Genomic DNA, 15,043 nt, shown 5'->3' with positions numbered 1-15,043 from the left:
TTTAAACATTTCTATATTTTACGCTATAAAACTCATGCAGAATCAATTTAATTTATTAATTGCTAATAGAAATTAGCAATTAATAAATTAAGCCTAATGGGATTACAAAAAAACTGAGCCTAATGGAAGTATCCACATCAGTGAAGCTATAAATATCCTTATATGATGATCCAATTAGCAGCAGATAATACAACCATAGAGTATCAAAATTCAAAAGAAGCTCATAAGCTACGTGGTTGATCCAAAATAAAATTTTGTTCTTTATTTTCTTTTATTTTAATTTTTTTTCTACCTGGGAGAAATATTCCAAGACTAAAACTGATATTTTCTTTCAATTTAGTAAAGTTATTTACTTTTTTCATAAGCTCAGCTTCGTAAACCCTGCAATGCAATTCCAAACTCAAGAAGAGACAAACATTTAGGGGGTGTTTGGTTGGTGGAATTTGTTGAGAAAGATGGGTAAATTGGAAGTGGGTTTGTTGGAGAACCATGTTTGGTTGAACCAGTTTCTTACTTGGCTACCTAAATCATTTCCCTAGTGAACCCATTTGCAAGGCTATCTGTAACGAAAAAGCAGGCCAAATAATCCCACTTCTTACGTGGTATTGCCTCTTATCTAGCTATTTGTTCTTATTGTCCAAGCGAGCGATGACCAGTGTACCTTCTTAAGCGCGCGAAAGTGAAGACAGTCGTACCAAATGGCAGAGTTGCTTGGATTAGAACTTACCTGGTTACCCATCTTTACAATCCAAACTTCTGCAACCATAGCTGCTGCAACTTTCACCAGTTTCCCTTCAAAATCTGATGCAGATTCAAAATGGGGTGCCAAAATTTAATCACTCTGATTGTTCTATAGCCCCAAAGGTGTTTTCTTTGTGAAGCCTTGAACCCAGAGCAGTGAAAACTCATATGAAGCTCAAACACCAGAATAGGTCTTGTGAGATAAATTAAACAAGACCCATTAAAATGGACAATAATAACAACCCAAAAGCTTACCAAAGTTGCAAACTTTACTGGTCAACTGTGCTTTTAGGAATCAACTTTGCACTTGAATTGTTCGAGGGCATGCTTATAAAAAATGGAAGAGATAGTGGAGAAGTCAAAGAGTGCCCAAGAAAGTTCAAACATACATAGCGGCACAAATTGAGTAGGCGTGGGTAGAAGGAAGATGATGGGTGTAACAAGGGAGAGTATTTAGAATATTAAATTGTGGACTGTGGACTTAAATATCTTCAAAACAGGGTTACTTTGGTAATATCAACTTGTTTTCCAATCTATATTTTACCTCCAACCAAACATACATTTCATAAAAGTTACCTAATTTCTTCGGTAAAGTTTTTCCCAACCAAATAACTTTTTTTTACATTTTCCTGCCTATCTCACTTTCCAACCATTTCCTTATGTATAACATTTCCCTATAATTCATAAAATTTCTCCTCAACCAAACGCCTCCTTACTCAAATGCAACATAAATATTCAGGTCAATGGCAGGCCCCTAGTATTCCATTATGTAAATAGGGGTAAAATTGATAATTTAGTTCAATTACTAATATTGTTAAAGGTGGACTTAAATGGAAAAAAAACTATAGGGGAGGCAATTGATCAGGAAAAAAACATAGGAAATAAGTGATAAAAAAGTAAATCACATGAGGTTTTTGAACTTTTTCCGTAATTATATTAGTTATGATATGTTTATTATCCGTAATTATTGGTGTAAAAATAAGAATTTTTATCACAATATTAGTTATTGATTCATCAATTACACCTAGTTAGTGGTCAGGGGTTGTTCAAATCATGGAATACTATTATTCATGTATCAGGGAATCTACACAATAACATACAATAAGTGAATTTGACAACACATCTCAACTCAAAATCTTAAAACATTAGGGTTCTTTTGGTGGATATGATAGGATAAGGGTAGGATATGATATGGGGCTGATAAGCCTATATCATATCCTGTGTTTGATGAGCACTTGATTATCAATCTAATAAGATTATGTAGAAGGGGAAAGGAAAAAAAAAACAAAATATAATGCAATAAATACAAATATATTGGGTAGCGTGGAAATATATTGGGTAGCGTGAGGATATATTGAGTATTCAATATTGGTATCCTATCCTGTTGAATCCTAACCCAGCTCCCCCATAGGATAAGAAATCATGTATTGGATAGGATAAAATGAGACAATAAGATAAGTTAATCATATCTTATTGACCCACCAAACAAGGGATAAAAGTAGGATATGATAAGTTATCTTATCCTATCTTCTTTATCAGGTGCTCCAAACAGGCCCTGAGTATAATGGGTTCTTTCACTTACATGTTTCATACTTAGCTCATTTCTTTCGGATGCAAGACTTTATCACTCATACTTAAATTCTCAACATAATCAATGACTAAGATAAAAAATAGCTTACAATAATGTAAAATAGGGGCAGGTTATATTTACAAACTTTTTTGTTTACAAACTCTTACAAACTACGCTAAGTACGACCGGTCATACTTTAAACATACAGTGTACGACCGGTCGTACTTAGTGTAATTTGCAAAAAAAGTTTGTAAACGGATCCTATCTCTGTAAAATAATCTTTTTTTTTTAGGTTACAAGGAATTGAACACAACACCCTACACTACACACACTCCTAACACACACACCCCACACCACTAGGCTAACCCTAGTGGTGCATAATCTTATTTCTCTTATTAATGGAATTGAATTCGTTGGAAATATAAAATTACTTTTATCTGAATGCACTAACGGGGGAAATTACTTCTATCAATTTAAATTAATCTTTGGTTTCATATTTCAGCCTCCAAGCTTGTACAACAACCAATATTAAAGGAAAAACCAGAAAGCCACTCTCCCTTCGAACTACATATAAAACCTCCACAAGCCCCTGCTTTGGTATAAAGGTTGACAGCACCATCAACTAGGATTTTGACAGCATCCTTCTACGCAGCATTACTACAGCCAACAAAAGAAATAGGAGAAGATTGCACCTAAGAGAAAGGATCACCATTGCAACTCTTCTTCGTATCCTTCAAATAATTCAGAATCTTCCCCAATGGATCCTCAGGCCAAGAGAACAGATCATCATGTACTACAAGAATTCTCCAATACCATAAGAACCAACAAGTAACAAAGAATATGTCTTTCCAGGAGTGCCACAGCTTAGAAGAGAAGGACTTACAAATATTCAATTTGAACCAGTCTAACCCATCTACTGTGCTGAAACTATCTGGGATTCTCCCTCCAAACCATCTCTCCCACACACTTCTAGCTCTTCTGCAATCTCTAAGCACATGAAGAATTGACTCCTGACTGACAAGGCAACTTGGACATAGAATCTCTCCTCCACTCCAATGGCTAGTGATGCTTCTGACTGGTAGCTTATTCAAACAGGCTAGCCATAAGAAAGTAGCTATTCTAAATGGCCCTTTCCACTTCCAAATACTCGACCAAAGCCTGTCTTTCCCTACCTTCAGATCAGTTAGCTGGCAGTAAGCGTTTCTGACCATAGATCTAGTTGAACTATCTCTAATCCAACAAAGTCTATCATTCGGGCCATTTGGACTTGGAGGCAGTAAGCCTTGCAGCCTCCCAAAAATACTATCATCCAGGAAATTTTTCAGATAATTCAACTTCCAGCCACTTATTTCTTGCTCCACCATATCACAAACTTTTAAATCCAGATCATCAATATGAGGCTTAATGCACGCAAGCTCATATAAGCTATTATTCCACCCATTCCAGCAGTCAGCCCAAAAAAGAACAAATTGTCCATTGCCCACTTCCCAAACCAAATGGGAATCAAGTTTAATTCTGGCTGAGCAGATACTCTTCCATAGAGTCGAATCACTGGACCTAGTAATAAAACCTCTTCTAGGATCAAGTTTTCTACCATATTTACCAAGTAAAACTTTGGACCATAAGCTGTCTTGATCATTAATAATCATCCAAGATAGCTTTTGCATGAAGGCTTCATTTTGGAATCTGAGCTTGATAATACCAAGTTCACCACAATCTTTTGGCTTACATAGCTGATCCCAAGCAACATAATGAGCCTTTTTTTTATCATCCGAATCTCCCCAAATGAACTTGCGCTGCAGCTTCTCAACATCCTGACAGATGTGAATAGGAAGAGAGTTATTTTGCATATGATACATTGGAATAGCTAAAATAACACTCTTGGCTAAAGTAACCCTACCAGATAAAGACAAGCATTTAGCTTTCCATCCTTGGAGCCTATTCTACACTCTAGAAATGACACTGGCATAATGATTTCTTCTAGTCCTCCCATGTCTCATAAGAGCTCCCAGATAGCAACCAAAATTCTTGACAACCTTAAAACCACTAACATCAGAAATAGAGTTTATAATCTCCTGAGGGGTGTTCTTAGAGAAATATATACAAGATTTCTCCATACTCACACATTGTCCTGACATACTAGAAAACTTATCCAAACAATCAGAAATGCAGACCAGCTGGTTAAGGGAAGCTTTAGCAAACAGGATAATGTCATCAGCAAACATTAAATGAGATATCTGAGGCCCTGATCTCCCTGCCTTGATTGGATGCCAATTCTTCCTACCCACCTCATCCATAATTAGGTGAGTAAGTTTTTCCATACAAAGAACGAATAGGTAAGGAGATAGGGGATCCCCTTGCCTTAATCCCCTTTGAGGTTGGAATCCTAGGGTTCTGGCACCATTCCATAAAACTTCAATGGAGGTAGTAGTGACACAACCCATGACAGCCACAATCAAGTCACTCGGAAGCTTCACCTCTTCAAGGACAGATTTAACAAAACCCCAATTAAGTTTGTCATATGCCTTCTCTAGGTCAATATTGATAGAAAAAAAAAAAACTCTTCTTCCCTTTCATCTTATGCATGGAATGAATGAGTTCTTGGACAATTATAATATTGTCCTGGATATTCCTTTTAGGGAAAAAACTAACCTGATTAAGGGAGATAAGATTACCTATAAAAGGTTTGATCTTATTAACCAGAATTTTGCTAAGGCCTTTGTAGACAGTATTGCATAGAGCAATAGGCCTAAATTGCTTCATAAAGCAGTGTCTCTCAACTTTAGGAATCAAAGTAAGGAGAGTATGATTGATCTCCTTAATCTGATCTGGCATGTTAAGGTACTACTTCATGATGTTGAACACTTGATCTTTAATCAAATCCCAATTCCTGTGATAGAACAGAGCAGGAAATCCATCCAATCCTGGAGTTTTTAGAGGGGCCGTTTGGAAAAAGGCCTTTCTGACTTCCTCAACCGAAATATCCAGAGACAGCAGACTCATATCCTCCTCACTGATAGTTGGCCATGAGTAGACAGATTGATGCCATACTGCGTCATTCAGATCTTCCTTGAAAAGATTAACAAAAAAGTTCCTAGCTAAATCAATAAGATTTTCCTCACCAGAAACCCATCCACCTCCACTGTTCTGAAGCTTTAAGACTTTATTTCTCTCCCTTCGAATCAAAGTACTGGTGTGATAGAGCCTTGTGTTTCTGTCACCCCCTTTAATCCACTCCCCCTAGATTTCTGGTGCCAAATCTGTTCTTCTTGGTCCAGAATCTCAGATAATTCTTTGAGTAGCTTAGCTTCCAGATCCTCCAAATGATAGCTATTATGGAAACACATCTGCCTCTGAATTCCTTCTAATCGAGCAAGGACCCTATTCTTTCTAAGCAAGATGAATCCAAAGACATTTTTATTCCAGTCTTTAACCACAAGGATGAAAGAGGATAGACTATTCAGTAAACTGGAATTAGAATCCCAATTCGATTTAAGGAAAGCACAGAACCTTTAGTCATTCTGCCAAGAAGCCATAAACCGAAAGGGCCTCTCCCTCCAACAATACTCACCTTTTTCCATTCTCACCAAAACTGGACAGTGATCAGAAAAAATCCTAGGAAGATTCAGAGCATCAGCATCTTCAAATCTAGTTCTCCACAATTCATTTGAAACTGCTCTGTCAAGCCTTTTGTAAACTCTATCCAAATAAGGGAATTTAGGCCCTTTCCAAGTAAATCTATAACCACCACCTCCCAAGTCCATTACCCCACAAGCATCCAGAACCTCACTAAACAGCTTGCATCTATTGGTATCAACTGGACATCCTCTTTTCTTCTCAGCACCAGAAACTATTTCATTGAAATCACCTGTCAGCATCCAAGGCTCATTCATAGTCCTCCCAATGTGCTTAAGCTCTTCCCACAACAGTCTTCTATTTTCCTCTTGAGGACTAGCATAAACTGCTGTCCAAAAGAAACCAGCCTTACCAGGAAATTCAACCCAAACATGGATGAATTGATTTTGTTTCCTAATAAGAGTAACATTCACATCACCCGGGTCCCAAACAACCCAAATACCACCCGAATACCCAATAGCATCAGAAATAATAAAGTTTGAGAACCCCAATCTCCGAATAATATTCAGAGCTTTATTCCCACTTACTCTAGGCTCCAATATAGCAGCAACCCCAACCCCAAACTTCCTTCGAAACCTGCTGAAGGTACTCTTGAATTGCTTCTTGGCAGCACCTCTGCAGTTCCAGGTTAAGATATTCATGGAGAAATCTGGGGTTGTTGCAAGATTACAAAGTTCTTGCTAATTTTATCTTGGCTCACATCATGGGCCTCCTGTATATCAACATCACCTTCATAGGTTAACTCACCCATACCTTGCATGGTACTATCCATATCTGTATTCAAAGATTGCTCCACTTCCATTCCATCTTGTAAGGCAACTCTCTTGTCATTCTCCCCCATAACTGAATCAGGATGATCAAGGTCCTTTAGACCATTACCATTAATCAGTAACCCAGTCTGACTTTTGCTAACAACATTTTCTACCTGAGCCTCTGCAAAATTAGTTTCAGTCTCCATCACCAAATCCCCCCAAAATCTACCTTTGAGTTGCTCCAGATTAACATGGGAAGACTACTGAGTAGGTTTCTGTGATAAATTACTGCTATCAGCAACCAAGTTAGAAGAAGGTAGGATCAGCACCCATTTCCCTTTAGCTGCTGTAGCCTTAGCAGAATTCTTCTTAGGAGTAAAAGTCTCTTGCTTCACCCCTGAAACCTTCCTAATATTGCTCGATGCCTTTGCTGAAAATTTCATAACCCCCTCATTATTTTGAGGGTTGATAACCGAGGACAAGTTTTCCTTATTAACCTGAATGTTAGCAGCTTCCTCTTCTGACTTCTTGCCAGTTAACTTATTCAAATTACAACTACCATCATTGCCCACAGGCTGAGGCCCCAAACCCTTCTTGGTGTTCGAGATGTCTTCCCCAAACAATCTAGTACCCCTAGGATCATTTCTCTGTGAAGATTGACCTCATTTCTTCCTACGTTGGACCACCATCCATTCCCCAACCCCTTGAGTTCTAGTCTTAGGCACTGGCTGATGAACAGGTTCACAAGAAGACTCCATAGGAGTTGATTTCACAAAATCTGGGCAGGATTCAGAATTGTGAACACAACGGCCACATTTCAAGCAAATTAAAAACAATCCTTCATACTCCACCCTCTTCCTACAACCATCCAAAATAGATTCCCCTCTCAGAGGCTTAGCAAGATCAATCTCAATACATACTATAGCAAACCGAGCTCTATCTCCAGACGAAGTAGTTCTATCAACCTTTAAAACTTTTCCAATTACTGTTCCTAAGTGATTCAGAAATGGAAATTCACAATATTCTTGGAGAATACCTGGAAGTTGAACCCATGCCGCAACCTTATGGATATTAGCCCTATCTAGACCAAAACAAGGCTCCCACTTCCTTGTTGCTAGGTAATGAATGACCCAAGATCACCCAAGGACCACCGGTAATAGCCAAATTCAGGTCTTCCAAGCTGCTGAATCGAACGGAGAAAAACTCATTCCCTAAATCAGCAACCGTAATGCTACCCGCCTTAGCCCAGAGAGCATCTAGCCTTCGTTTCATAAAACCAACTCCGATTCTCTTACCCAGTAGTTTGACTATCAACGCATTCTTCCAGCGCTGCCTCATTCGAGCCTTGGCCTCACCATTACTTCGAATTTCCACCGAACCATCTTCACGAACGATCGTCTGAAATCCTCATTCAGAGATCTCCCCCTGATTCGGATCAAGCGGATCCAGATCCGGTTCTTCTTCCTCCATCAGCCAGGGAATAGATTCCCGAGACACACTGTTCTCCATCCCAGTAACCTCAGCAAAGGATCTTTGTTTCTCCAGAACCACTTCTCCAGCTTGAAATTCCTTCACAACATCTCTCATACGAGCTTCCGTCGGAATCTCGTCACCACTCTTCGTTCGTTTCGTACTCTTCCTCTCCATTGACAAAGAATCATTGAAACTCTCCATTGATTCCCCCATAGAACCAGCAAAAAATCAACAAAAAACCCTAGCAGAAGAAAACTTTTCGCGTGCGTTCTAACACGCACCAGACTAACCCATTTACCTCTCACTTCACTCGGATTAGCGAGTTATGTCATTTTTACAAGATGAGCCTAAAAGGCATTAAGCCTAGCTCGTTTATTTTTGTTTATACTTAAAAAAAATTCAAAGATCATGATGAGTTCACATTGGTAAGCTGACAGGTAGAATTAAGTTCCCGAGTCATGAATGGTTTCATTTATAAGATACACTTGTATCTGTTCAAAACAATATCATACAACATGACATAACATGCTATTTTTTTTGTCTTAAAGAATCTTGATAACATTCTTCTTCATCTGTAAAACCATCAGATGGTTAAAATAATATAGATTGAATTCACACGTTAACGATTCCGAAAAAGATTTTTTTAAAAAAAATTGTTCAGGCCTAAACGAGTTGTTCTTGAACGTTCATGGACATGCGAGAATTTAATTATGAACTGTTATTTTCTTTTTCAGATATATTGAAGAATTAAACACATAATCTATTACATAACTACTCACACTCCTCACCACTAGACTAACCTTAGTAGCTCAACGAGGTTAATATTCTGTTTGATTGTATTCTTATTTTTTTTAAAAAAAATTGTTTTGTAGAATAATTATAAAATAAGTGTTTTATGTTTTTTTTAAAAAAATTAAAGATTAAAATTCAAAATAAAAATAATGTTTTCTAAATTTGATTCTAAAAAAAAATTATAATTTTAAAAAATTTAAAAAACTTTTACAAAACAAATCTTATTCAAAATATTTTTTTATTTTTTGTTCTGAAAAACAAAGACTGTTTTTAGAAACAGTATTCAAACTTAGCCTCAATTTCACATTTTTAAAATAGGTCATGCAGGGAGACTAAACATATTTCGTATCGTAATTCGACCAACAAGGAGATGAAACCATTTGGGATAGAGCTTTCATCTTCTTTCCCTACTATTTCGTAGCTATCCTTCACGAGCATTTGGTACAGGAAGGATTTTTTTAATCTAGAAAATAATTATTACTGGAATATAGTAGAAAATATATTTTACTGAAAAGTTATTAAAAAGCTGTTTGATAGGATCAAATTTAGCCGGGAAATTATGAATAAATTTACTGAGTGTGTGTTTGGTTGGTTGTAATATATTTGTGGAAATATTGGATTATTTTACGAAAATAACCCCAGCATTACTGGAAATTTACAGATCGTACACATTGTGAAGGTCAATTTAATAAACATTTTTGCGCTATAAATTTTGCTTCCTCGGACACTGAATAATTCCACCAATTCTTTGGATCTATAATTTGACAAACAGAGCGAGAGTTAACACACAGATCCATTTTCCCGTAAACATATTGAATTTTATAAGAGTTATGTTGTAGGAAAAGTGATTGTGTAATGTTATAGAGATTCATTTTGTGTGTCGTAATTTTATTTCTTCTTCAAAAAGTATGAGCCTCACAAAATATTGTGTGTGTAGAAAACTTTGTTGTGTCATGATAAATGACAAATGCAAACCCCAAACATATTTGGCTAGAAAGTTTCCATATTTGAGCTATCAAACATAACATTCTTTATTCTCCATTTGTGCTTTCCCGAGTTTTAATATAAAAGTCGCGTACGAAAGGCCTTGTAAAAGTTATCAGAACACACAACACAACCCCAATTGCATTGCCGAGCCTTGTTTATAACTTTGTATCACACAGGGCCTAAGGATTATTCCAATAAAAACTCTACTATTTCGTAGGCATCCTTAAAAATTGGCAGAAAACACTGGTCCACTTGCATTGCCAAACCTGATTTACATCATATAGAGCCTGAGGGAGAAAATTTATTCCAATAAACTCTCCACCTATAAATAGAGTTTTTCTAAATCTCCTCTTTATTTTTGATTCGGATGTCATGGTGATCGTAGAAGTAGGGCTGTGCATGGGTCAGGTCGGGTCAGATTTTTGTCCGACTCGACTCAACTTGGTTTTTATAGGTCAGGTATTTTGACCCGACCCGCTTTAATTTGATCCAAGTCAGGTCTGACTTGGATTGGATTTTGTTGAACTAGTTCAGAACCAGTTTGGATCTGACCTGACTTGGTTTCTGAACTGGGTCAAATCTGACCTGACCCGTTTTTGACTTGGTTTTTTCACAAAATTTTGTCGAAATTTTTACGTTGCAAAATACGAAAATTTCGTTGCAAAATTATTTTTTCGTCGAAATTTTTACAAAAAAAAATTTCTATTCAAATTTAGTTTCCGTCAACAGTTTTGACGAAAATGATTTCTTCCATCAAATGTTTTACACGAAAAAAGAATTTACTCAAAAAATTTGATATAATGTTTTTCGTTCAAAATTTCGATGGGAATGTGTTCTGACGAAAATTTTGACGGAAATTATTTCGAGGGAAATGTTTCATTTGAAAATTTCTACGAAATTTAGATTCTCTAAATAATTTTGACAGAATATTTTTTTCGGCAAAATGTTTTTTTTGTCAAAAAAATTTACGGAAATTTTTTATAGAAATGTGTTTTGTTGAAAATTTTGATGGAAATTTTTTACCAAAAAACTTGACGAAAATTTTTAGTTGAAAATTTTCGATGGAAATGTGTTTCGCTAAAATTTCGACGAAAATTTTTTTTTGTCAAAAAATTTAATGAAAACTTTTTCGACGAAAACTTTCACTGAAATTTGAATTTTGTACAGAATTTTGATGAATTTTTTTGCCGTCAAAATTTTTTGATGACAAAAATATTTCCGTCGAAAACTTTCGCCGAAATTTGAAATCTGTAAAGAATTTTGATGAAATTTTTTTCCGTCGATATTTTTTTATGACGAAAATGTTTTCGTCGAAAACTTTCGCCAAAATTTGAAATCTGTAAAGAATTTTGATGAAATTTTTTGCCGTCGAAATTTTTTGCTGTCAAAATTTTTTGATGACGAAAATATTCCCGTAAAAAACTTTCGCCGAAATTTGAAATCTGTAAAGAATTTTAATGAAATTTTTTTTCGTCGAAATTTTTTGATGGAAATGTGTTTCGAAGAAATTTTCAATGGAAATTGTTTTGAGGAAAATGTTTCATTTGAAACTTTCGATGAAATTTAGATTCTCTAAAGAATTTAGACAAAATATTTTTTCTGTCAAAAGTTCTTATCGAAATATTTTTGTTAAAAAATTTTACGAATTTTTTTTACACAAATGTGTTCCGTTGAAAATTTTGATGGATATATTCTTTATCAAAAAACTTGACGAAAATATTTAGTCGAAATTTTTTTATAGAAATGTGTTTCGCTAAAAATTTGGACGAAATTTTTTTTGTCAAAAAGTTTAACGAAAATGTTTCCGTCGAAAACTTCGTCGAAATTTGAAATCTGTAAAAAATTTTGATGAAATTTTTTTCCGTCAAAGAATTTCGATGAAAATGTGTTTCGTCGAAAGTTTTTATGAATATTTTTTTTTATGAAATATTTTGACGAAATTTAGATTCCGTAAAAAAAATTGACAAAAAAATATTCCGTCAAATTTTTTTACCGATATGTTTTTAGTCACAAATTTTGTTGAAAATATTTTCCATAAAAAATTTTGACGTAATTGTTTTACGTTAAAACTTTTCTTTTAATGTAATTGTGATTTTTTTTTCACATAATGGGTATGGGTCAAGTTTTGGATCAGTGGGTCAATATTAAAACGAGTCAGGTCTAAAACTGACCCAAATAAAAGTGGGTCAGTATTTAAACCAGTTCAAAAAATATGGGTATTTATGTGTCGGGTCAAGGTCGGATCAAGGGCAGGGCAAGTGAACCAATTTTTTTGCAGACCCCTACGTAGAAGTACCCGTTTTTAACTTTCGCCGGGACTAACACCTCATTTTAAAAAAAAAGAAAAATGGAACAATTTGTTTGGATTCTCTCTTTCTTAAGATAAAAGCTACTCATAAGCAGAAGTTAAGCCAAATAGATTTTAAAAAAGGCTCTCGTAATGAAAAAAAAAATTATAGTAAAGAAAAAAAGTTAAAAGTCAAAAGCTCCTATGAAGAGCTTTTTTTAAGCTCTTATCAGCTTTTTTTGTATTTATTTATTTTAAATGAAAAACTATAATAATAGAGAGAGAGTTTTGTGCATTTAAATAATTTTTAAACTAAAAATTATTATGTAATCACTAAATAATTTTTAACTTTTTTTTAAACTCTTTTTTTTAATTTTAATTTTAATTTATAAATAGCTTCTAGTAAAAATCCAAAAAGGCTGGACACAATCTACAAAACAGATTCAAAAAGCGAGATATCAGCTAATGACACCGTATTACTACTCAGAAAACAATTCACAAACTTATATAGATAATACATCTCAAGCCGCTAGATCAATGATCGTGGAAGCTGCATGCGTCATACCATTATATAGCATTTAATTTTTTTTTTAGTACAATATATAGCATTTAATTAGTCGTCACTTACTCACTTTTTATCTGTTCCTTTCTTCTTCTTTTTTCGTGGAACAAGTGGTGCTAGGGGTGAGTGGGTGACAATTCGAACTGACAGAGTCGAATACGAATATACTTTATACGAACACAATAAATTTGTCAAAATCTTTAACACAAATAGGATCTACTTATTTTATGGGTTGATATAACATCATATAAATAACTTATTAACTTAAAAATATATCACTTATTATACCAGATTGACATAATATAATACAACACGAATAATCAGTATATCAAATGTAAGAATCGGACAATTTTGTATTTGTAAAATGATATAAATATGATACAAATTTAAAAACAAATTGCTATATGAGTATAAATTTCTCATGTTAGTATTATAGGAGCGGAGATATAAAAAAATATCATTTTTTTTTATACATCGATGAAAACTGAACATATAACCTACTATAAATTATCCAAATTTCTCATTAATAAACCAATTTTAGTGGCTTGAAAATTATCACCTCTACCTTACAAGATAGGAATTTTTTTTTATGCTGAATTCGGTACTCCCCTTTTCTTAAAAAAATATATTTTATCCACAATTAAACCAACACATTTATTTTTGTTTCTATCTGGATCCCAATCTTTTACCCTTTTGAAGATTTGTTCACAAGATAGATGCTTTTCTGACGCGGCCCAATACATACTTTTATAATTTATTTCTTTATTGCCCAATTTCACTTTTTTATTTGGTAGTGAATTTCACTCTTTTGTAACTTTGTTGAGGTTTAAACAAATTTCTTTAAGAAAAGAAAACAAGTATGGCCTCCACGTGACGCATGCCCACCTCATAACGAGATAATTGCAAGCCACGACATTTTCCATTTCCAACACTATTACGCATTCTATCGTCTCCTTCAACTTGCTTGTCTTTTTTTATTTTCTATTCTTAAATTAAATTTGTTATTTTATTATGTGATATTTGATCATGGGCAAAGAAAAAAATAAATATACTGCACAATTTTTATGTGAAGACTGAAGGATAAGCAATAAGAAAGATCTATGATCCGATTCTTTTTATGCACAAAAAGGTTAAAGGAAAAGAAAGTTATTCTATTTTAAAGTTAAAATATATTGTTAGAAAAATGATGTTAAAATCATTGAGAGGGGATAATTTGTGTTAAAAAAATTATTTCGACTATATTCACAGTTTTATGAAATACCAACAAAAAATTGTAACATACAATAATACAAAGTTAGAGCATACTTTACAAAGATATATAATTGCAACAAGAAAAATTCGAGCCCACATTGCGTCTTTAAGACAATATTGTCCTCTTTGTAATGTCCAAGATTCATGGACAATTATCTTCCATGATAGAATATATTACCTTTATTCTCGTGGTAGTACTTCCACATATAATAGTCCCCTCGAACTCAACCTATGTCTTTGTTTCGACGATGTCACAATCAGAAAAAACAACATCGGCGGACACAACAAACGCTGATCAATCACACAAATGAATCCAAAAGATTTCAAAATATTTTTTTATACAGAGTTTTGGTATATGAGAGAAAACATAGAAGTCTATTGACGATGAAGAGTCGTACCTATTCGGCAATGAAAAGTCATGTCTGTTCACCCGTGAACAATTATGTATGTTCAACATCTTTTTACACGCAACTTCTTATTCGTAACGTTTGAATTCTATAAGAATTCCAACATATATTACAAATTTTAACAAAATTATAATAATGCCTAAACATTTTTAGTTAAAAGGCTATTTGTATTTTAAAATAGGGATTTATTATTCTTATGTTACATAAGAAATAATCTATCTTCTACATATACAAATTCAAGATGGGTCTCACTTTACTTTTTTTCTCTCTTCTCCTGAAAGTGAATCCCACCTATACGAATGAGTCTGTAGGAGATAATAATTATCTCCTACTGCATAAGAAAACTATTACCCTTTAAAATAAAATTAAAACTGATTAGCATTTTATACTTATATATTTTGGAGATCAAATATCTTTACACGTTTAATTTTATTTTATTTTCTTAAAAAGTTAAAACGTTCGAAAATACGTACTCTGTATAAATAGCGCATACCTATAGTAACGATTAACTCTTCACTTTTTCCTTTAGATATTTAACTCTCTCTTTTTAATAACTAAAATCTCTTATGTAAAGGGTCCCATGAG

General features: G+C 34.2%; 2 protein-coding genes across 2 annotated transcripts; both read right to left on the bottom strand.

Moving 5' to 3' along the window:
* Window positions 1–5,155: 5,155 nt before the first annotated feature.
* Window positions 5,156–6,905, bottom strand: LOC133298753 (uncharacterized). Its single transcript, XM_061498092.1, has 4 exons — window positions 6,701–6,905; window positions 5,883–6,596; window positions 5,503–5,738; window positions 5,156–5,380 (listed from the first exon to the last, which is right to left on the bottom strand). The coding sequence occupies exons 1-4, from the start codon at window positions 6,903–6,905 to the stop codon at window positions 5,156–5,158; spliced, it is 1,380 nt and encodes a 459-aa protein (XP_061354076.1).
* A 54-nt stretch (window positions 6,906–6,959) lies between these two features.
* Window positions 6,960–8,037, bottom strand: LOC133298752 (uncharacterized). Its single transcript, XM_061498091.1, has 3 exons — window positions 7,830–8,037; window positions 7,386–7,735; window positions 6,960–7,238 (listed from the first exon to the last, which is right to left on the bottom strand). The coding sequence occupies exons 1-3, from the start codon at window positions 8,035–8,037 to the stop codon at window positions 6,960–6,962; spliced, it is 837 nt and encodes a 278-aa protein (XP_061354075.1).
* Window positions 8,038–15,043: the final 7,006 nt, after the last annotated feature.

This window comes from Gastrolobium bilobum, unplaced genomic scaffold, assembly GCF_033153095.1.
Source record: "Gastrolobium bilobum isolate Gb01-03AN ecotype WA unplaced genomic scaffold, APGP_CSIRO_Gbil_v1 utg33098, whole genome shotgun sequence".
Lineage (NCBI taxonomy): Eukaryota > Viridiplantae > Streptophyta > Magnoliopsida > Fabales > Fabaceae > Gastrolobium > Gastrolobium bilobum.
This window is presented reverse-complemented; position numbering and strand designations above follow the sequence as displayed.